Source organism: Falco rusticolus, chromosome 3 (genome assembly GCF_015220075.1).
Source record: "Falco rusticolus isolate bFalRus1 chromosome 3, bFalRus1.pri, whole genome shotgun sequence".
NCBI classification, from domain to species: domain Eukaryota; kingdom Metazoa; phylum Chordata; class Aves; order Falconiformes; family Falconidae; genus Falco; species Falco rusticolus.
In genome coordinates this window covers 96362078-96386051 of record NC_051189.1, presented here as the reverse complement: position 1 = coordinate 96386051, position 23974 = coordinate 96362078, and the positions used below count along the sequence as shown (strand labels likewise).

General features: G+C 42.6%; 1 protein-coding gene across 6 annotated transcripts in view; it reads right to left on the bottom strand.

The window, feature by feature from the left end:
* NUP153 (nucleoporin 153) overlaps positions 1-22687 on the bottom strand; it is a 46337-nt gene extending 23650 nt beyond the window's left edge. For 3 of the 6 annotated variants that reach the window (XM_037382380.1, XM_037382383.1, XM_037382382.1), the window contains exons 1-8: positions 22371-22687; positions 6401-6617; positions 3979-4227; positions 2566-2705; positions 2353-2481; positions 428-544; positions 261-305; positions 111-164 (exon numbers count right to left, since the gene is read on the bottom strand). In XM_037382380.1, the coding sequence (XP_037238277.1) occupies positions 111-164; positions 261-305; positions 428-544; positions 2353-2481; positions 2566-2705; positions 3979-4227; positions 6401-6617; positions 22371-22475 (1056 nt within the window). In that variant the 5' untranslated portion in view covers positions 22476-22687. The remainder of the gene's footprint in view (positions 1-110; positions 165-260; positions 306-427; positions 545-2352; positions 2482-2565; positions 2706-3978; positions 4228-6400; positions 6618-22370) is intronic. The other 3 variants (XM_037382384.1, XM_037382385.1, XM_037382381.1) reach the window with 2 other exon arrangements.
* Positions 22688-23974: the final 1287 nt, after the last annotated feature.

Genomic DNA, 23974 nt, shown 5'->3' with positions numbered 1-23974 from the left:
TCTCCACACAGCCAAGACAACTGTAATTCACATAATACTAATATCAACTTGAATTAAAAATAAAACATAGGAAGTTACCTTTCTTAGATAAAGATGCTACTGGTTCTTACCTGTTTGCGCTTGGATTGGAAGCTAGTAATATTCAGCAAGTTCCTGTCCACAGGCTAAAGAGGGAAAAAAAGCCTAAATATTAGAGGATGACTTGTTTTTGTAAGAGAGGGTTCCATCCAACAAAAACAGAGGGGTTGTGATCAACTTACAGAAGACAGTGGACTAGAAACAGAAGACGGAATCCTTTTAGCATCCTGTTGAAAAAACAGTGCAATAAATTAAACTGCATGCTACATAAGGAAGATCTTCATCCTATACTGGCACATTTACTACGTTTCTCAAACACATGAAATAGATTAAGAGGAGTGCCATTTACCGCCAAAGGACTTGACATCTTCTCCAGTGACTGCAAGATACGCCGCGCTGTGGAACTTGTCACGCCATAGGATTGCACACTTGCTTGTTTCGCTTTCATTTGTCTCCTTACTGGTGGCTGAAAAATTAGCATTGCAAGTGTTACAATTCTTGATTTTGAATTAAACATGCATTTATTTTATGCCCTATGGCTATACTGATGATATAACCAATACTCCTGTGATGACAGAGAAAAACGCACTCACTGGGCATTCAAGCCATGAAGAAGAAAATATACTCTGGTGACTCTACAGAACGGGGCCCCACACGTCTTACACATGGGATAAAGCAACAAAAGAAATATTTAGATGTAAAAGGTCATAAAAGGGAAGATGTCAGGCCTGTAGGGTCTCTGAAGCAGTAACCAGGAAAACAGAAAAGCAGCAAAGACTTGTACTGCAGAAAATACTTTCAGTAGCAAAACAGATCTCAGTTTCATGACTGTGTATGTGTACCATCTTAAAACCAACGTATACAATCACCATCAGGCATTCCTAGTTTTGCTTCTTGTTTCCTCTCTTCCCCCAAGATTAGCTGACTGCAGATTTTTACTGTTTAAAAAGATAAAGATCTGATTTGAACTGTAACAGCTCTAAACATTACACTGAAAGAGTAAACGGTTTTATTTGTACCACATGACTTTGAATATAATCCAAAAAGGCATCTTTCAGTGTTAAGTAAAAAAAAAAAAAAAAAAAAAAAATTATGTTAAACACCCTCCTGGAACCACATCATGCTTACCACACTGCTATGTGAAGTCAGGAAGCAGACCACACAGTATGTAAAAACACAAGCGAGACTTGCTGTAATCTACAGCATGCAACAACAAGCAAGCTAGTCTCTCCTTCAAAAGCCTAATATTTTGGTTCCTCTTTTCAGCATTTCATAAATTTCATAAAAAAACATAAAAATAGCTGACCAAAGAGGGCTCCAAGCTTACAAGAGGTTCTGAGTGTTCAGAAGTTTGATTTAACACCAAGTTAGAACAAACCACAAGTTTTCATGGGTTCCCCTAAGTCAGCAATTTGCAGGTCCCCTTGTTGCATGGCAGAAATGGACTGCCAGGATAGTAAACTCTTTTTACTTCCAGTTCCTTAAATAAAGTTCATTTTGACTTTTGATTATTTTTTTTAATAAATAAAGCCCATTTTGATTTAAACACATTCCAACTGAAGCAGAATTTACTAACTTTTTAGATTCAACCCTAACTACCGAGAGTTGTCAACATTTTTATTTGCTGGTTCATTTTAGAACATGAACAACTCTCAAGGGCAAGTAACTCTCTTCAAGAGCTACCTGAATGGTATTAAAATAGAAAGCATTTTATTGTTTATCTTGAGATTGCATGCCTCCCTCTCATGTTTATCATGAGATTGCATGTAGCAGAAGAGCAAAGGATCAGCAAAGCTGCCTTTTAGATACTAGTAAAGATTGCAGTTTCATACAATATATTCATAGCATGAGCGTAGACATGCTTGTGTAAGATGTACAGACAAGTATCATGCAGGTAGATTTTGCTACTCTAAACACAAATTTTAAAAGTTATGCCATGATTGTTTTTATTTACATGCTTTAACATAATACCATCAGAAGCAGACAATGGTAGAAAATGAGTTTTTTGAAAGAGGAAATCCCAACTAAAAACAAACAGCCAGAAGCTAAGGTGCCATAGTCATTCTTGTGCATGGCAAGTATTTTCTACATAAGCTGTTTTAAAAAAAATTTATACAGAATTGTTCTTTTCTGCTCTTGCAGACTGAGAGGGCAAAATAGAAACTGTTGCCACATTTCCAGCTCCCTGCTCACAGTTTTTTTGGCAGTGCTACCCCTTCTGTATTTCATTTTCTGTACCACATTTTCCCTCACATCACACTACTATTCTCTTACCTGATAAGGAGCAATTCGCGCTTTTGTCTCCCTTGCTGCTGCAGCTGCGCCACCATAAGTGGTCTTTCCAGGGTAAAACGGAGAATCCCCAAGCTGGCTTGTCTTAAAGACAGAAGTGTTTCCAAGTGACTACAGAAAGGTATTATGGTTAGAGTAGTTAGTAAAATGGCTACACATTCAAATTGTTAAAAATTAACACTGTGCAGTACTTACAGGTGAGGGAGATCCAAAAGCAGATAAATTGAACGCAGGTTTTTTAGAGCTAGCTGCAGGATGTTGTGAGAGAGAATGAGATCTTTCAGCTTCTGTGGACCAGAGTAGTGGTGCTGAAGTATTTTTTGAAACTGTGATATCTGCCAAAATGGTAACATGCTGTATGTAAATGCCTTGTGTAGAGAACTTTAATATCAAAGATCACACTAACTCCTGAGTTCCTTAATACAGAAAAAGAAGTCTTACAGAATGAAGAAGTCCCCCCTAACACTCATTTCTCCAGCAACCTAACCTTCAGAGTTCTTCAAACAGACCCTTTCACATATGGCATGAAAACCAAGTATCAACTCTGAACTTGAAATCTGTTCACAGAACTGTCGATTCGTTACTTTTCAGTAATCTTTCAAAAGCATGCACAATAAGTCAATAGTATACTTCCAATACAGAGCAATTTTATTTTTGATTCTTTCATGGTAAAATAAAAGGGAACTGCATTAACACTGGTGCATCTATAACACACAGTTCTTCCCATGTTGGTAAAGGGTTGGAGGCCATCTAAGTCAGAATTGCACAGCTTTTAAACCTGAAAAATTCCCCCAAAGGATGAACTAACAGAGTTAACCACCTATTTCCCATGTATATTTTATGGAGACACACCAGAAAGCTCTAGTAAATTCAGGTTATAGTCTAAACCCTGGCAACATCTACTCTGAATTGTAAAAGTATGTTCTCCAGAGAACTTCCTGAGCATGCCTCAATCACCGTTTATATGGGGAACTAGAAAAAGCTGCAAACCTGCCGTTTGCCTTTTTCAGCGAGATCACCTAGGTCCCCATCTACATCAATATAATGGTTTTGGTTTGTTTTTTTACTTTAAGATGGTGTACATTCCTTACTGAACTCAGCAAAAGACATGGCAGTATTGGCAACTGATGCCTTCTACGAAGAAAGGCCAAAAAAGCAACCCAAACTTTTTCAGTCAGAATAGTTCCTTTACCGACTCCTGGTGAAACCACAGGAAAACATCATGTGTTTCTGTTTGTCACCTGTATTTATTCACATTTAACCTGCTGTCAGTTAGATATTCCAAGTCACTCTTCCAATCAACCTAGCTGTCAAGCTACAGCGAGTCATCTTCAGTCCCCACTATCCAATTTCAAGATTTGCAGACAACCTGGCTAAAAGTGCATTTATCAGCACCGCCTCTTTGTAAGATCAGGGTCTCATAAACGTATCCCAAAGCATGGTTATATTAAAAAGGTGACAGTACTATATACTTCTAAAATACTTTAAATTTCGTTCTAACATCCACAGCTGACATTCACCTACTTATTTACTAAGGTAACGTGGAATATTAAAGACTGCAAAGTACTTCATCTTACCAAAAAATCAACTAGAGAAGATGAAAGTTACCTTTATCAGATGCTCTAGAGGAGAAGCCACTGGTTGTTGAGATGTTATCGTCGTCATGCTGAGAGGTAGAATCTTTTATTTCTTTTACAAGAGACAGTCCAGGACTGCCAATGCCAAGTGAAGAAGATGTAGAGGGCTGACAATGTGGTACTGAGGAATCCAATATGGTACAGTTCAAATGGCTTCGATGAAGAGAGGGCCTTGTTAACACATCTGAGAAGTTCAATGCAGATCTGCTCGTGGATGGTTCTAAACAAGAACAGGGAGACAATCAGCTTTCCTATAGGCAAGCTCACAGAAGCCAAAAGCTGTTTTCTATCAACAGTCACGCTATTGCCAAGCTCTTAGCACAAAAATAGAGAAGCCAAATTTAACTTCTTCCTCACTCCGGTAGGGTTTCATCTGATTACAACAGCACCACTGCTTGCAATACAAAGTATTAACATCATATTAAAGTAGTAAACGATAAAGTTTAACACCACCAGATTCTGACCCCACATTCAAATGCTCTAACATTGGGTCTTTCAGCAAATCAAACATATATGAATTCCTTTTCTTCTGCAGATAAAGCTTGCAATAAGCTTTCCGAAATTTCAGATTACATGGCAAATTACAGACAACTCTGCCATTGATACAACCTTGTACCAAAGACAATGTTAATCTGAATACATAATGTGAAAATGTGTATTTGCAGAAAGTTTGGGAGAGTTTGTTTGGTTTGGTGTCGTCATCCCCCCCTCCCAAAATTAACATATTAGGTCATGCTACAGGCAAAATATTACCTCCTATCCATTAACTTTTGAGGTTTTGGCACAAAGGACAAGTAAGCATCATAGTCTCAGTTGCAAAATGGGCATTTTTTCCCTCACGAACCAAAGGGTCCATAAACAGTGCCAGGGTCCTGCAAGGGGTGGTCTCACAGCTCCAACTTGTCACATGAACAGAACAGCTATTAATGGATGTGTTGCCTGACATCCATGTAAGTCCAGTGTCTCTCCTGGGAATTCTGGGTATAAACATGACTAAGTCACTATCTTCTTGATATTTGCACTGAAGCTTAAACTAGCTAGTTTGATCTTCATAACCACCACAGTATTAACAATTGGTTCTCCAAAGCACTGGTAGATTTTTTAGGACTGTCTTGTCTGAGATAAAGACAGTGTTATCAGGGGCTGACCAAGCAAAGGAATACAGAGCTGAAGAAACAAGCTTTCTAAATTTATAATAATAATTTTTAAAATCTTATTAATTATAGCAAGAAAGATTGGTCTAAAACATCCACAGATGGCAACACAAGCTACTAAAGGTTCTAGGGTGTCCATCTGCTCCTGATTTCTTGGGAGCTAGAAAGTTTGCTGTGCAGCTGTTCTTACTGAAAGGTCCTTTCAGACAGTTTTCCAGGGAAGCCAACACGTGTTCCTCATTCATGAAGACCTCCTCTATTCCTTTATCGAAACTTATTCTCAAGCTACAACTACACAGAAAGCAATACAGCTCCTTATTTACACTTAGAAGACTTCGGTGACAAAGGTATTTCCTCATTATTTTTCATTCTGCCAAGAACAGAAGCAACTGAATTTCTACACATGGTTATGTATGTGTGCTCAGACAAATCTCTCCTTATTAAAAATCAAGTTCCACAAGACTGCTAATTTAAGAGAAACTCACATAGCATCAAATTTACAGAGAAGAACTACAGAAACAGTGAGAGGCACACATATAAAACAGGTTAATCTTTTATAAAGTGAGGGGTTGCAAACTTCTTTGCCAAGGGTCCAAACAGGTTTTCAAAGACCCCACACTAGCCATGCACACACCTTAATGTTACCAAGTATTTCAAAAAGATTACCGTCATAAACCAAATTACAAAGTTCTCCATTAAACTAACAAGGAACTCTACTAAATTGATTGAAGAAGCTCAAAGGAAAAAAGTCAGGGCATGAGAAGGAATTTTTCTCTGGCATTCTAGCATCTGGTCTTCTGTTTTGAGGACAACAAAACAAATTAATGTTTTTATTACCTCAGGCAATTAGATAGACTTTCATTGCAAACCTTTTGAAAATAAAATGTAATCCAGCGCACTTGCAAATGAATATTATCAGTATTTTGCACCTGGTTAATGGACTACCTGAAGTTAACTGATGACTTCCAAGAGCTATGGGACAACCTCCAGTACGTTTCACAAATATGTTTACAGTTTAAAGCTAAGGTGGTTTCACAAACAGTTGTTGGAGGTTTTTTGTTTGGGTTTTTTTGAGCAGTTTGGTTTTGGTATGTGTGTGGGGTTTTTGGGTTGGGTTTGGGTTTTTTCTTTTAATTTTGTCAAAATTCTCCTTCCAGTTTCCCTTAGAAATTTAGATTCAAAACTAGAAATCTGTGAACAAATACAGATGGCCAGAATACTAAATGATTTTTCACATACCTTCTAAATTAATTCTTGCTGATTCAGGCGTCACTCTCCCATCAATCACTATGTTATCTTCATTTGCATAATCATGGTGATAGTTTACTGGATTCTCTTCCTGGTTCGTAGATTCATTTGCATCTACACATTCATCTTCATTTCTATTGAAATACTTCTGTAACCATCCTGGTACCATGTTTTTCACTGATTCTGTCACTCTGCTAATGATTCCCTGCTTGAAAGGAAAAATACTTGTTAATTACAGAAACACAGTCAATAGCATACGCTGGGATGCGACCTTGGACAGACCTTGAAGACAGACTGATAGCAATTATAGCAATTATTCTGAATAAGAATAAGATAGAGCGGATTGATCCTTGACATAGGATCTCTGTACTTTTGGGACATGAATGACAAATTAACCTAACTTTGATTTACTACTAACCTACCAGTTTCTGTACTTCACGGTTACCTTGGCTATGTGCAGAACTTTGAAATTTCAGCCGAAGTACAGCAGAGGCTTGTCAAGTCACAAGGTCATCAGGAAATTCTATTTCTAACTAACACCTGATGTACATACTTTATTTGAGGACTCCTCCTCTTCATGACTTCACTTGAAAAACCATCAAAAACAGAAACTCAGCAATTATCTATAGTGACAGTGCTGACCATAACAGCTGCTAGAATCAGTGAACTTAAATAACTCTAATTTTTCTAATGCTGACTACTGTGTATCAAAAAAACTGTTATGCTCTGAACACTCTGGGTATCCCGAAAGAAATCCCAGAAACAGCTACAGTTGAATAACAGATGCCTCACTACAGGACTCCGATTAGATCCATTTTGATACATTTAACTTCATGGTATGTTAAAGCTTTGGATCTCCAAACTTTAATATTCTGCAATTTCTGAATACATAAAAGCCCTATCCATTCTGACAGTTACCAATTATTTGCAATCCTTACACCCTGTGTTTAAGAAATAGTTATTTACCATTTTGTTTTAGGCAGTCACTCGTTCCCCATCATGCCTTCAAAATTTCAACACACCTTCCTGTCAAATCTCAACCCCGCGCAGCAGCAAATCGCTTGCAGCACAAAGCTCCCTCCCTCTCGCACTGACCACAGCCACAGAACCCGCTGCCAGACTCCGTAAGCTGCAAGCAAACCTGAAAGCTAACTCCACACTTGCAACACTTTGGAAACTGACAAGTAATGAGTTAAACAGATTTTTGTTGAACTCCATTGTCATTTGCTAACACATGTACCAAAGGCCCTGGCAAGGTACTTTGGCATTTTCCCGGATTTAGGCAACAAAATTTTCAAGTCAAAATTATTATTCTGTTGTAGAAAATTGTTACATGTTCAAAGAATATTCTCAGTCTAGTAAACAATTCTGAAACAAGAACTCTGCTGTATTCAACTTTCTTAAAAAATTTAGCACACAGACAAAACAGTAGCCCATTTCACTTATTCAAGTCTTACATGAGTTACAAACAAATTAGACATCCTTGAATCTGGAGTTAAGAAGGGAGTGGGGTAAGAGGAGGATGGGAAGGTAGAAAACAAAAAGGCTTTTCACAGAAAGAAAGTAGTCTTAATTTACAATCTGACATTTTCATAATGATTTGTAATTTAATCTTGTACTTGCACAAAGACAGAATAAATATCCAGAGACTGTTTACACCAGATAGAATACAGCGTAATAAACACATCCATCACAATTACCACACTAAGATGCACACAAGTATGCCCTGCTCAGGATGTTGCTGCTATTCTACATAAATACTAAGCCTCAGCTTTCCAACAAAAACTACTAACTGCATGTAATAGCAGAGTTCACAAACAGTTCAGCACACAGTACCAGTGAAGAGACGGTCCCTACTCTATCCCCAGCCCCTCATTTCCACTTTTCCCTGTGGCACACCGTCCCCCTTTTTTGCGGAGAATATTTTGCTGCTATGAATAAAAGATATCAGAAACTCACATGAGTTGGAATTTGCCAAAATGAGCAAATGGTCAGGACACAAACTGCATCCAAGGCAATCCTCTTTCCAAAAAAGCTAAGCACTACTGCTTGTAGTATTGCTAGAGAGTTTCTCGATCAGAGACTAGGGATTAATGGCCATATAATAGGCCTGTATGATTCCCTTGCTGAAGAAATCCTCCCAGGACTGAAAGCTACCCGAGACTCAAGATGGAAGAAGTTGTAGGCATCCAGAAAAGTAAACACCCAATCATTAGTAATCCTAATGAGTAACTGGAGAATCTAGCTAGACTAATAATTAACCAGGACGACATTTTAGCATCCATATCTAAAACCAGACTGGTTTGACTCTTTCTTGCATATGGCGGCCTTGCTAGCATTCTCCACATTATCAACGCTTTAATACTAAGCGGGGTAACACAGGGTGACTCCCCCAACCAACCCAGGAGCTGGAACTCGCTCAGCGCAGCTGTACTGCAGCAAGTACGAATAGCCTGCTCCATCTGGCTTGGGCACAGTGGAAGACAAGAAGCATGGGTTTGTGCTCCAGAAGACAGCATGCTGACTTAACTACAAAGCAAGGAAAAGCAAAATACATGGAAATGCACCTCCATTTTCTGCCTGCATAATGAAAATATTGATTAAAGGCATTGTGAAAGAACTATGCAGGCATTATGAATGAGCCATCATCAAACACAGATCTCACTACAAAAAAAAAAAAACCAAACAACCAAAAAAACCACACTTCTACTCTAAAAGCCACATACCTCAGATATGTCCACTCACAAAAAAATAAATAAAAAAAATAATATCAAGGACATTAAAATCTCCTTATGGCATCTCCTACCAGCCCATCACAGCTGAAGCCAATCAATAAAGCACCATGGCTGGATTCCTGTCCAAGTTGGGCAGTAAAGGTACCACTGACCAACTACACTTTGAAACATGCACACTCCATATTCTTGCCAGGACATTTCAGCAAAGGGTCATGCCTTGCACTGTCTTTAAAGCCAGCATTTTAATCTTAACATAACTGTCACAGCACTATCAAAACTAGCTGACTGCAGCAAGGCTTTCACCACCCCATACCAGATTAATAAGTAGTTCCCGTGCCTTCCCGGCACAGCCACCCATCCTCCCACAAGGTTTCAAAGGTTCATCTACTGTCCATGATGTTTCTTCATCCTCTTCAGCCAGTCCACACTACTTCTTGCCTCTGCTGCATCCACCTCCAGAGCCCCCTTACATCCAGGGCACTCCCTCTTCTCCCTCTGCTTTTTCCAGGTCTCTCTTCATCCCATGCTCCTCTTCCTTTGGTCCTTCTCTTCCACACCCCTTAGAACTATTTAACTACTTAGCAGGAACCAGCCACAGCTGCACCTTATCCACATCAGCCAACCCACCGCCCCTGAAGCCAGCCCACAGCTGTATGTTATCAGTGTTAATTAACCCAGCTTCATTCCTCTACAATTCCTCTACACCTAACTATTGGTTTTCTTATTCTTCAACTTCAGCATATGCATTTGAACACCCTTTCCCTCCCTCTGCACACACAAGAAGCCTACCCTGTCAGCAGCCGAGCACTCTCCCTCTACTGCTCCAGTGCCACCAGCTCTGTCCTGTGTCCACCCCAGGTTCCCTCTGCCTATCTCAGGTTCCCTGGTGCTACCACCTCCCCACACAGGCCTCACAGATCCTTCTAGAAGACTGACAAGGCTGCTACACATCTCATTGATGCAGACAGATCTTCAGAGGTGAAATACAAAAGACATGGCACAAGACAATTCTAACAGGCTTATTCCTCCATCAAAATCGGTGCTGACTGCTCAGAACCCATCTCCTCATGCCACAAGTAGGGACTGGTTCCTGAACATCTTCAGTCACTACAGCTACACTAAACACACTACTGCACAGAAACTCTTCTACAGGCCACAGGGGCACCAAACTTAATATTGTGAAAGGGCAGAAGACGCCACGGGGCAATTCCAATGACACGTAGCAGTGTTTTAGTCACTGAATGTGTTTCAGTCTTTAACCGGCTGAATTTAGAACTGCTGTCAGTACCAACAGTTGTCTGCTAATCTTAAATACACTCATACTCTATGCTCATCCTAAAATATCAGCAGGAAAGCAGAACAAAACAAAAAAACCCAAGCAACACACCACTAAAAAGATTCAGTAGCTTAGGAATAGATATTTACAGAAGTTTTTCAAGTTCTGTGCATCATCCTAAGTGCCGGCAGCTCTGCTAGATGTGTCTAAGTCTATGTATACAAACACCACAGCAACAGTAACTACAGTTACTCAAAGGCATATTGCCTTCAGATGCAGCTCTAAGCAAAAGATAATGTAGTTAGAACCACAAATCAGTAAACAAACACATCACAATTTACTACTTTAAAATCCTATTTCTTTAAAGGATTAATAAAAAGAAAGAAAAATCTATAGGTTATAGTCACAGCTCAAATTCCAAACTTAAAAGCAGGCTATTTCTTGACCAAAAATATTTAGGGAACAGGACAGTTTTCCCACCTCGCAAGGGTCTCTCACATAGCATAGGGTGGGGTGGGCAGGAGTACTTAGCAATAACGCATCACTGGAAAGCATCTATTTTTCTAATTGAGTTGATTTCAGTCTGAGAGGCTTAAGTAAATCCCACTATACAACACAGGACGTACTAAAAAAATTATACCGAAATTACAGAAAACGTCATACACCAACATGAATTTGTCAGCGATGCAAAACACACAACCGGATAAAAGAGCTAATTTCCACTTCACTGTATGCTCATCCCTGAAAAGCATCAAGTTTTTACCTCCAGGCCTCTCGGAGATTTCTTTGCTTCCCATTTCAAAGTTCAAGTTATTAAAACACAGAAAGCAGTAAGTCCTCAAAAAGAAAACCTGTACCTAATGGTGAAGTTCACCTAGACAGAGCAGAACAATCTAACAACTTCCAACCATCAATGGGGAATTTCCGTGCCCTCTCCATCCCCCACAGTTACCTCACGTCAGCTCTGGCACATAGCAGACTACTCTCCGTACTAGCTGAATCCATAAATCTGGCAAAAAGTACATGTTTCTCTGTCGGACTAATGAGTTCAACTGGCTCAGTGCACCAGAACTGGCCCAAGAGAGAAAGCAAGATCAGGCAGCCAGGAGGAGAGGAAGAAGAAACAAAATTTCTCCCTCTTTTTTTTTTTAACCATCCTGTGTCCATACTGACATTAAAGAGATTGTCTCTTTCTCCTCTTCAATCCACCCTTCTCTTGTGCTGCCGCTAGCACATATATGCAGCCAAGTGACAAACTGTATCAGGGCTCTATCAAATAGATCTAGCCAAAAATTTGTGTCTAGACTGTGATGACAAGGACTACCCCTCAGGGGCATCAGATCACTGGTCCAGCTCACGCTGTGGCTGCATGGGTGCTGATGTAAAAGCGGGAGCAGAAATGGAAACATGACACGATTGTCTCTTGCAGCAGCAGACTTAGACTGGCTTAGACTAACTCCGCTTTTGCTGTTTAGGGAGTGGTTTCAATCTGGACATAGGACAGCAGTTTTATACTTCATTTAGAAAAAAGACATAAAACTTATGACTTAATATGAACAATATGTTACAGGAATGCCATTAATTATGTAACATTTGAAAAACATAAATTTTATTAAAGGCAAGCAGACTACTTCAGACTTATTTCTAAAAATCATGAAGAAGGGATTATGATACCAAATGCCAGTGTATTTCCTTCTTATTGCTTGAAGTGAGCCTTATTTTCCTTAATCTAGTTAGCTTTAGAATAAACATTCCAGAGAAATTCAGGTGCTGTTTTACATTCTGGCACTGCCTGCACATCTGTACTCATCATTCTCACTTCCATCTGAGTGCCAAATGCTAACGTATGCTCCGATAGATAAATCTGTGCCTAACCCGCTAGGTTAAATCCTTGTGACGCTGAATCGTTTTATCTCAAGTTCTGCCCACACCTTTATTTGACACAGTGACATTACAAAAGAGAGCAAGAAGTATAAGGCACCTTCCTTCCTTCGCTTTAGTTAACCCTCAGCAGCAATCAGTGATGGGCGCTGTAAATTACTGAGCATACATTCAGTGTTACATGTTGAGACAGAAATCTATCAGCATCAAAAAGAAAAAAAAAAAAAGATTAAGGAGACTGCTTTCACTTACAACTTACAAGCAGTTCTAAAGGAGTTCTTCCTTAATCTACGATGAGACTCTAAGTACGGTTAGTATTTTTTATTGAAAGACCACCACACTTACGCACCTTATGCACACCTGTGCATAGCTAAATTTCATAGACAGTGCATAGGATTCCATTAAGTGAAATGCTGCTCAGGCTATTTTTATTTTCCTGTAAGGGAATCCTAGAGTCCCTAATTTTTACTTAACAAGTACCACAACACCTAAGAAAACATGGCATCAGGATAACAAACTCTGTGATAACTGCACAGACAGGAAGTTTGAAGTTTTCAAAATCAGAATGATCAAGAAATACATTTCCCATAGCACTAGATGGTTTTTACAAGGCCATTAGCACAAGTTACCAGACTTAGCAAAGTACAGTAACATACGTTTTATATTTAGGCATAAAATTGCCTATTTCATTTATAGGTATTCTTTATATAGTAAGGCCCAATTCAATACAGTATTTCAACATCACCAAATGTAACTGATAATAGAAATGCTAAACCCTTCCTATTTCCTGCATTTATGGCAAGTAAGTTTATGCATACAAAGGCTCTCCATGTATCATATCCCACAGAACAAATAGACCCCTAGCAAAGAATTAAACATTTTCAGTGCCACTTTACCTAAAAGCACTCACAAGCAAACATGGCACCACAGGCAAATTTATGGCATGTAGTAATGAGGACACATTATGTCTGTAAAACACAAGCAAGGGTAGACCAAATTCTGCAACAACTCCTGACTCACAGCTTGCTGATGTCCATCCCAGTGTCCAAGGCTTTATAGATAATTTGAAATATATTTCTACAAAAGTACTTTCTGCTACAAAATTTCATTCCTGCCACTTTGGAGTGCACTTCGAAGTAAATCAAAATCTTCAAACAAGACGACTGGAATTAATGTTTTGAATTAAATGTGGTGTAAGCGAAAGATAGGAAAGTACTTTCATGGTCCCTCTGAAGTATCCCTCCTTTCCATGCTGATCTACAAACTGAGCTGACAACACAAGATGCTAGTGGTTTTGTAAAATGTAACATGTCAATCCTGTTGCACATTCAACACGTTATCTTATTAACAATTTTGAACACGTTAAGTTGAAGTAACCAACAAATCACCTTTAGTTATTCTCTGTGATACTGCTTAGTTTAGCAAAACTCAAAGCCTTCCCACTTTTTGAGTATCATTCACATTGTTTAGCATATAAAAGTTAAACCTCACAATTCATCTAAACCAGCAGAACCTGTAATTACTTTAAATAGGATACATTTAACCCTGCTGCATACACTTCTGGACTAGATTTAAAAATTTAAAAATTGGTGCCTACAAGAAACTAAAACACCAACCCTTCGGCACAGCTGCTTTAGCTGCAGCAGTGGTGACTACTGTTAACATTCTCTGACACTTTAAGTTAAGATTCTGAAACCGTAAAGCCAAGGCAGGCTCACCTCTACTGCAGGGCAGTAATCTTCAGTCATAAAGCACTGTCTTTCTGGCCATATTTTTTCACTGCAGCTCAACTGACACACAACTTGTCCAGAAAGATTATTTTTTTAGTGATTGAAGGTAATGGCATCTACAAACCAGTATATATTCTACAACTCTGTAAAGTAAGTTTAATAACAAATACTAAGGGCTGACATTAGAAGAGGTGCACTGCTCTAGCTAAATTTAACATGTTATCTAGTTGCACCACAGTAATTCCCCAATACAGCTACATTTAAACCAGTTTAAACCTTGTTTACATCTGCTTAGCACAGGATGACTTAAACTACAAATGCATCCATACTACAGGCTTGCGCATACTGATAATAGTTTTTCCTCACAGATTTAAGGTTTCCTTATTGTAAATACTTCAGTGCCTCACCAGACCCATAATCCAGTCTCCAAGAAAATGCCAGTTGAACAATTTAACTCTTTGCTTGGTTTACTTAAGTCTTGGAAGTCACTAGTCCTTGAGCTCTAATAGGGGCAGGAGTCGTGCGACTCACCAGCTTCCAAAAAAAAAAAAAAAATTTAAAAAAGTGATTCAAAATACAACCATAACTAAAAGCAAAGTCAGCCTGCTCTCCAGGACACTCTCACACAACTCTTTTCAAGAGCAGACCTTACGGAGACAAGAAATAACCTCCGCAAGGAGAAAGAAAACTTTCTGCTGGCACAGGTATTCGCAGAGCTAGCCTGTGTGCCAAAACCATAGCTGCAAGACTTCAGTGCATGTTGGTGCCCATGTGTTAGCATACACATTTTTTGCCAGCAAAGGTGAATGTAAAGATGAACTTATGTTTACTTTAAAAAACATGGTGGTCACAGCCAAGCCAAACACACACAAAGGCACTGTAATTAAACACAACATGCAATTATGAGATGAGTTATTGAATCTCAAAGGAAACTCCCCTCCTCAGAAATATTAGTACTGCTGTCCCAATATGAAAGTTTTAGGGCTTGAAGTCTTTTCTTGTCAAAAGAAAGGGAATGTACTTGTACACTCTCACACAAAAGCAAAGAAAATCAAATGTCATAGTTAAGAGAAGGTCTTTTAATTAATAAGTATTTTCATACAGTAATCTAGAATACCACAATGACAAATACTGTATCAGCAAGTTGCAAAACTACTTAAGCTTCAGGCAAAGTCAAACAAGCTAGTTCATACTTGTCTTCACTCAGTTTTAAGATGGTCCAACTGATTTGGCTTAAAGGGGTTTAGAGACTACTTTCCCTGTCCCTTCCACCAACAACTGATGGATATAACCATCTCCCACCAGAGGTGGTGACAAACAGCTGTGAATAACACTACTACCTTTAAGTGGCTCAACCCTTAGCAAAATTAACATCTCTTTGGCTTAAAAGGGGCATTTAAAATGTACCTTTCAGACAGTTGCAAGAAGAAGATAAAACCTGTAGCGTTTAGGCATAAGGGCAAGGACAGAGCAAGTCAAGACTTCTAAGCAGCCCTATAAATTAAAATAAGTAAAATGAGGAATGCAGCAGAAAGAGAAGATACCTGGCACAAGAGATCTGTACAAGGGAAAACAATAATATGTCCAAATTTAGGGCAGTTGTTCATGAAACTGCATAGATAAATAATTTAATACCCTAACAAGTACTAAAAAATTCTGCCTAGTGGCTAGAATTCCTCATTAGAACAATATTGTGGGCACTTAATTCTTCAGCATTGAGGGCTTATATTGTATGCTACAAAAAGCACAGAGGAGAGTTTTCATTATACTGTCTTAGTAGTACACACCAAGAATCATATACTGAGGAACAACTCCTCCCCCTTCTATCAAGGCTATATAAATATCACTATTCAACATATTGTAGATGTACAAGAGCTACAAAATAAATACTGGATTGCTTACAAAGAACATTAAAAAGCAAAAAACCCAGAGTTTTTGCAGTTTCATGGCAGAAAAATGGAAAAGCGCACCATGTGACCTATCACTAAAAAAACAGAAGACATTTTAAAAAAACTGTCTGGAAAACCGTAACCCTAGAGAAGAGCCTCTTAGCTATTCTCGAGGGCAACCCTGCAATTTACTCTAGATAAAATGCTACAGTGAGATGGATGTGTTCTTTCTTCCCTCAAAAAGCAGCACAGTCCTGAAGACAGCATTAGAGGGTGGACCAACAAAGAACTACCAACCCACAGAAACATTGACATTTACACTGAATCAACACGTCTGGGCGTGCTCTCTGGTCCAACAGCAGCACTAAGAGAACTGTGCACACGCAGAGGCTGTAAGGCACCGCAGAGGCCACCTACTCCAAGCCCCTGCTCAGACGAGGACCAAGAACAGCAGGTCTCCCACAGCTTTGTCCACCTGGGTTTGGAGCACCTCCAGGGATGGAAACCCCTCTGGGCAGTTCTTCCAATACATTGGCTATCCTCACAGTTAAGATTTTTCCTAAAAAGAAATCAAAATTTCTACTTTTGCAGCTTGAGCGCATTCATTGTCTCTTTTCCTACTGCTATGAACCTCCCAGAAGAGCCTCGCTACACCTTCTCTATACTCTCGTCAGGTATCTACTCTTCTTAAGCTGAACACACTCAGCTTGCTCAGCCACATGCCACAGCCCCCTAATCATCTTGTTGGCCCTCAAGTAGACTCACTCCAGTACGTCACCACCTTTTTTTGTACTGGAGCAGCCAAAATTGGACACAACGCTCCAGATGCAGTCCTAGAAGTGCTAAATAGAGGGGAAAAACCACTTCCCTCAACGTCCTTCCCACACACTAACACTGCTCAGTATGCAGTTGGCCTTCTTTACCTCAAGAGCACGCTACTGCCTCAGGTTCAGCTTGCTGTCCAGCAGGCAGGCGGGTTGTTTTGTCCCAGATGCAGGACTTACCATTTGCCTTTACCAAACCTCAACAAGCTCCTGGCAGCCCATTTCTGCCGGGATTCCTCAATGGCAGCCCTACCCCTCATCATATGATACAGCTGACGTTCTTCCAGGTTTGGTATCATCTGGGAACCTCTGAGGATGCATGCCATTCCTCCATCCCCGGTTGTTAATAAAGACATATAATATTATCAGCCCCAGTATGAACCCCTGAGAGCCTCTACTGGCAGTCAGCTGCCACAGGAACTCTGTACCGCTGATCACAACTCTTTGAGGCCAATGGTCCCGCTCATTTTCCAATCGCTTTACAGTCCACATTTCACCAACCAGACTACAGGGATAACAGGGGAGATCATGCAGAGAGCCTCACTGAAGTCCAGGTAAATGACATCCACTGCTCACCCAGTGCCCCCTAAGCCAGTCATCCCGCTGTGTTATGAATCTGTTACACGATGCCACGGTAGTCTGCATCTGCACCAATCTGAAATAGCTCTGCTCAAACTTTTTAGGCACGCAAAAGATTTTGAACTCTGTCCTCCTGCAGTCTGTAGGATCAGCAGCAGCTCAGTTCCTCTGCGGCAGAGGAGCAAGAACCGGTTCTAATTACTGACTGGAAGAATAAATAACTCTGAGGAAGCGATGTGCTGCCAGCAACCAAAGGCAATTTGCAGCGTCCCAGCTAACACAGTCAATTATTTCATCTGTTTTTTCTTCTCCTAAGATACTGCTCACTAGCACTGTTTTTCTCTAATACTTCACAGCCTCCAAGGCTGTCATGACAACACACTGAAAGACAAACCCCAAAATATTAATAAAATGCTACAGCAGTAATTGTCTATGATTTGTTATACCACTAAGAGCACTGTTAGCCTAAAGGAGAGAAAACTGTCACTATCTCAGTTTTAAAAGTTCTTCCCAAGTAGGACACATTTTTGTGTATGGTAAAAGTAGAAAGCCAAGTACCCCATGTAAACATCTGTTTTGCTAATACAATTTGATATTGCTGTGACAGAAAACCTCTGTCGTTAACTACTAGGGGCAGTTCAAATTTTAGCTCGGTATGCTAGCCTACTACTAAACCAAAACAAGCAGAGAAATGCATACAAATATAAATACAACCACCTAACCAGGCTTCATGGTGCAACCTTATTGACAGGAGTTAAACCAATACAATTATACTTGTGTAGGTCCTTACAGACATTCTTAATAAAGATTTTTCTAAATTACTATTTTCCTGCTTCGGGTTTATGAAACAGTATCTAGTTTACAATACTCAATCTCATACTCTAGGGACTCCCTCTGCATGAGTTTCAAAATTGCCTTCCAAAATAAACCTGGTGGTTTACAGGATTCCTTCTGCCTGCAGTCACTGCCCACCAAGAAAATCCCATGCATACACCAAACAATAGTTTACAACTGGCCTACCTTCAAGACGGCAGCAAGCAATAATGTCATGATTTAGACATTGCTGCATATAGCTGAAGTTCCCCATCCCGTAGCTATTCCATCTGGGAAGAATCTTACATGATGTCTCAAGTGACTTTGTTAAAATCACCAACCCAGAAGGGCTTTCATGACCAGGACCAGCAAATGTGCCGTTCGGTGGCTGTTTGGTCCCCTCTTCCAGGTAACATCCTAACAACATCAGCACAAGACCAACTACAAACATGCAGCAACTTACGTTGGTTTCATCAAGGGAAACATCTTTAGATTGTTTTCTTGTATATCAGGGCAGCACATCTACATTATAAATATGCACTGGCACGTACACATGTAAGAGAAAACAAAAACATATTGCTCCCCAGCAGAACCTACACATATCTGTACTATCAAACAGCTCTAAGCTGAAGCTTAACATAAACATACATGTTTATGGGAAGGTTATAAAGACTTTTCAGCTAATTGTCTTTTCTCATGCTTGAATCTGCTTGTATGAGTTTTAAAGTCTAGGAGAGTCAAAGTTCTCCGATGTTTTCATTTGAATGGTTAATTATCAAATAAAAAAATAACCAAAAAGGTAACTTTAGTCTCATCTCTTCTAAGTCACATTTAGAATCTTTGAAATCTCTATGTTACCTTTTATATAGGTAGATATATAAAAGGTAAACCAGTGCACACTCGCACACACATGCGTGTGCCAAATTAAACATAAAATTAACAACAGGAACATACTATACTAGAAGATGTTTAATAAGTCAACAATGTAAACACTCATCCCATTAACACATCCACACTAGTAATTCCAGTCATCAGTCTACGTAAATGACTAGGACAAACCCGCATTTAGAAGCACCGGGGCCACATCCGGAAGATGAAACCCAGATGTTGGACACAAGAACTTGCTCACTTGCATGTGCTTCGGTCTCAAAAGAAGCCATAATTTTAACTCAAGTGCCTAAGCCCCTCACATGGTACAGAAGGAGGCTGGATATTTCAGCATGAGATGGCGGAGTAAACAGGTAGCATGCCGAGCACAGCATCATCTAAAGTCAATGCATTCAGCATGGACCTGTCAACACTTAGGAAAGCGCAGTCAATGGAGAGACTCCTCATTCTCCCGGAACACCCAACCGGCTCTTTTCTTTCTGAGATACAATTCCCACCCCACAAACCTTCACAGTGGGTGATTCTATACCATCTTTACTTAGCAGTGCTGCCACTTCTCGTTTGTCAGTTTGTTTAATAATATAGCTGCTGATTGCATACTTTTTTAAGGCAGGATGGTAGCTCAGAAGGGAAAATACCACAGTTTAGTCCCTTCACTAATGGGGGGGCCTGTACCCACATCTCTACCTTCCAGGAGAATACGCAAGCTGTAAGTCAGAGCCTTCTCTTTCAGGCAGTAGCTGTTCACCTCTGCTATTTGAGGCTGGTTTAAAAGAAGGCTCTAGATTTAAAAAAAAACAACACATACACAAACATAATGAAGCATGGCTCTAAAGTGTAATTATCAGGCACTTGCGGAGAAAAAGGCAGGAAATATCAGGCTTTGCATGTTTGCTCCAAGGAACATCTAACATAAAACATTTAACTTCTGAGATCAAGGATCAGAGCCTGCATGTCTCCAGTCTTGGAGGGCAACATCTTCTTATACATCCTCTTTCTGGCTCAGTGAATCATGCATTCTTTTTCTGGATAGTAACACAGCTTCAGCCAGGAGAACTGAAGACAACACACAGCCTGGTGACTGGGACACTCGCCCAGAGAGTGGAAGATGTAGGTTGATCCCTCCAGGCAAAAAAGGAATCTGAAGAAGGGTCTACCACATTCTGAACAAATGCTTTAGCATTAAAAAGCAGCAGCAGCACCTCCTCTTCCAACTGTCTTCTAAAGCTGTTGCGGTACTTTAGAGAAGACTGACACTGCAGCGCATGTTGGGCACAATTGGAGAATTCTCACCTGACTGAACTCCCCAGGAGACTATGACAAAACAACAACATCCAGAAAGCAGACAATCAAGAACCAGGCATTACACTAATCATCTCTCATACAAGTGAGAAAAAAACCCAAACCAAACAGATATCCCAGGGACTTTAAAGCTATACCACCTACAGTGTTTAGGCACCTTCAGAGCCTGATGGTAAGAGACTGAGGGTTTTCAGAACTGCAGTTTTGACTGCAAGCACCTAGAACAGTTCAATTACAGTGGTTCTATGAACCTACTTATTGACAGTAGTTAGGGGAGAGGGGAATCAGTATCTGAAGTACAACCTCATGTCAATATTATTGCATTGAGCACCTTCATGTCTTCCCAAGCTCATTACTGAGACAATCGACACTAAACCACTGAATACTTCTGCAGAGTCGTTATTATATTGGAAACACAAACACTTGTCAATTAATTCAAATTTAAAGTTAGCTATCTATCCAGAGCTCATCTTCTTATGCAATGCAAGTCAGTGAGCTGCGTAGGGTTAAAAAGCTATCCATTATAACAAAAGCACACACCTGACATCTATCAGTTTGCCTATTTATTTAATTGTTACAATTTTTTTCCCCAATATATTACTGTTAATTTCATCTGTGTATTTGATTTGTAGCATCTGTTCTCTGGGCAGAATCCCACAGATATCCTGAAGCACGTGTTTGCTTTGGCACATTGTTTAAATAAACCTACTGGAAAATGCACAGACAATAGAAGTGTCCGAAAACCATCCATGCTAATTATTTTAAATTTGTGTGTAAGGTTTATCAGTTATCTACGCAGTATCAACACGTGCAAGATATGGCAATTTCATCGTTATTCTATCATTCACGTAAGAGCTTTCAGCATTTGCTCTGCAAGTGCAGTGATCCTTTGTATGAAGCCTCACCGTGCTAGCTTTACAAGGACAACACTGCTGATCAGTATAATACGTAAAAGACTCAGTACTTCCCAAATAATAAAAACTAATTCAGCAACAGCTCGTGCATAACACTCCCTCAATTTTGCACATATTATTCAATCCCCTAGCTCGTGTTACGGATTTAATAATGCAGAGGGTTTGGCCACACAGGTAACTTCGGGTTCACAAATACACGTGGAGGGCATTTCCAGAGCACTGTCTCTGGGCATCTTGAAATTTCTTGGTAAACAGCAATAAACAGCAATCGGGAAGGACCTCTGCTTCTCCCCCGGCTCCAGCCCCTCTAAACGGCATGGGACTTTGGCGTTCTGATTTACGAACTGTTTTTTTGTTATCCATCTCCTCTGCCCTTCAATACAAAGGAGAACAAACGCCTTATGAATTACATTTCACTTGCACTGCATCAGCACATTTAGGCACAGGCAAGAGCCTGAAGAAACTACCAGATGGAGACCTGAGGGTTCTGCACACAGCATCCGACAATAAAAAATAAATAATAATAATAAATAAAAATAAATCGATGATGCCTAACTACCCAGCACCCTCACAAACTCATTTGCACATCTGAAACTTGTCAAGAGAGGGAAATATTTGAAGCGATGCGCTGAAATCTGGAAAGTAACTACACCCGGTAAGGCAGCAGCGGTTTAGGCAGGGAGGGGCTGGCCCCGGACGGGGGCACGCGGGCAGCAGGCAGCGCTCGGTCCCTCTGCTGCGCACCCCAGGGTCGCTGAGGGGCCGCGCAGCCCCCACACCAAACGGCCACCCCGGGGGGGCCCCCGCAGCCGAGGGGCCGCGGCGCGGCGGGGGAAGGAGCGCCCACCCGCCGGCCGCCGCCTCCCGCCTTCGCGCCCTGAGGAGCGGGCCGAGGCCCCGGCCCGGCGGCAGACAAAAGGGAGGCGCGGAGCCCCCGCGGCTGCCGGCGGAGCGGGAGCGGGGCGGGCGCCCGGAAATCCCACAATCCCCGCGGCCTCGGCGGGAAACCCCGCGCCGCTCCACCGGGAAAGCCCGGCCCGAAGCCTCGCACGTGGGGGGGAGGGGAGGCCCCGCCGCTGAGGGGACACGGGGAAAGGCCCGCCCGGGGTGACCCCGCCGCCGCGCCTCACCTGCTTGCTCCTCGCGTAGGGAGGCTTCGAGGCGCCCAGGTGGTACCGCCGGGTCCGGATCTTGCCGCCGCCACCGAGCCCGCCGCCGCCGCCTCCCGAGGCCATGATGGGATCCGGCCCCTCTGCTGCCCCGGCCCCGCCGCGCGCGCGGGCCGGGCCCGGCCCCCCACCGCCGCCGCCGCCTCGTGTGCGGGCGCGCTTCCCCCCTGCGGCCCAGCGGCGGCTCCGCCCGCTGCGCTGTCACCGTCCCCGCAGGGATGCGCCCGGCCCGGCCTGCTCACCGCTCCCGCCCGCCACGCGCCGCGCGGCCTGGCGCGGGGGCTCCGCGGCCTGCCCCTCCCCTCCCCTCCCCTCCCCGCCCCCCCGCGCCGCGCCGCGCCGCCGCACCAACCCCCCCCGGCGCGCGCGCGCCCTCGCTCGCTCGTGCTCGCTCGCGCGGGCGGGCGGGCGGGCGCGCGCGCTCCCTCTCACGTCCCGCCGCGCTCCCTCCGAGCGCTCCTCGGCCCCGCGCCGCCCGGCCCCGCGCTGCCCGCCCGCTCGCGGCCGAGCCGCCGCACCCCTCCCCCCTCCGGCCGACCAACCACACGGCGTCCGCCCGGGCGGCTCCGCGTCACCGGAGCGCGCCGGGATTGCGTCACCGAGCGGGACCGCCCGGCAGCCCCCGCGCGCCGGGGCACCGCCCGCCCGAGGGAAGCGGGAGGGGCCGGGAGCTCCCCCCCCCCGCCCCCCGCCGGGCCCCGCGGAGGAGAGCGGGAACCCGCCCCCGGGCCGCAAATGGGCGCGGGGCGGGCCGCAGGCTCGGAGCCGGGCTGGTGAGGGCCTTAGGCCGCACCGGGGGGAGCCCCGGCGGCGTTACCGCCCCGTGCCGGGTGACGAGCCAGGCCCAGGGCCTCCCGCCCCGCCCGGGGCGCGGAGAGCTTGAGGAGCGGGCCGGGCCGGGGCTCCCGCCGGGCGCCGCCGGGTTTGCGCAGGCCGCGGGGCTGAAGGCCTGCAGGCCTGTCCTCACTCTGTGGTGGAGTGGGAGCAGGTGGGGGGAAAAAAAACCCTTCGACACAGCTTTTCCTTCCTCAAAACAAAAGGAAGATTGCATTTCTAGTACAGATTTTTAAAATGTAGAAATACGTTTATTTTTATATTCGACTGGAAGTGGAGAAAAATCTACGGGTCTACATCTTATTTAGAGCACTGATCTGCCCAGGGAATGATGGAGCAGCACCAAAAATCCCAAGCACCTTCCCCATCTAGAGTCAGTAAAAATGTTCACTCCAAAAAACTGCCCAGAACATTCTAAAAAGATTACTGACACAGGTACTTGACAGTCACAGAGAAGAACTGTGATGTGGTGCGCATCCCTTCCACCAAAAATAAATGCATTTGTCACAGCACACACCTGAAAAAGGAACGTATCAGACTCTGGGGCTTGGGGGCACTCAAACCAACAAGGGCAATTCTGAAGGCTTGAAGAAAAAATCAACTGGCAGCCAGCAGAGCAGGAACTGCTTTTAGAAGGAAAGTTAATGGGGAGCTTGGTACTGCTGGGTCTTTGTTTCCTATCAGCTTTTTTTTAACCTCACTGGTATCATCCCAGCTCTCCTACATGACTC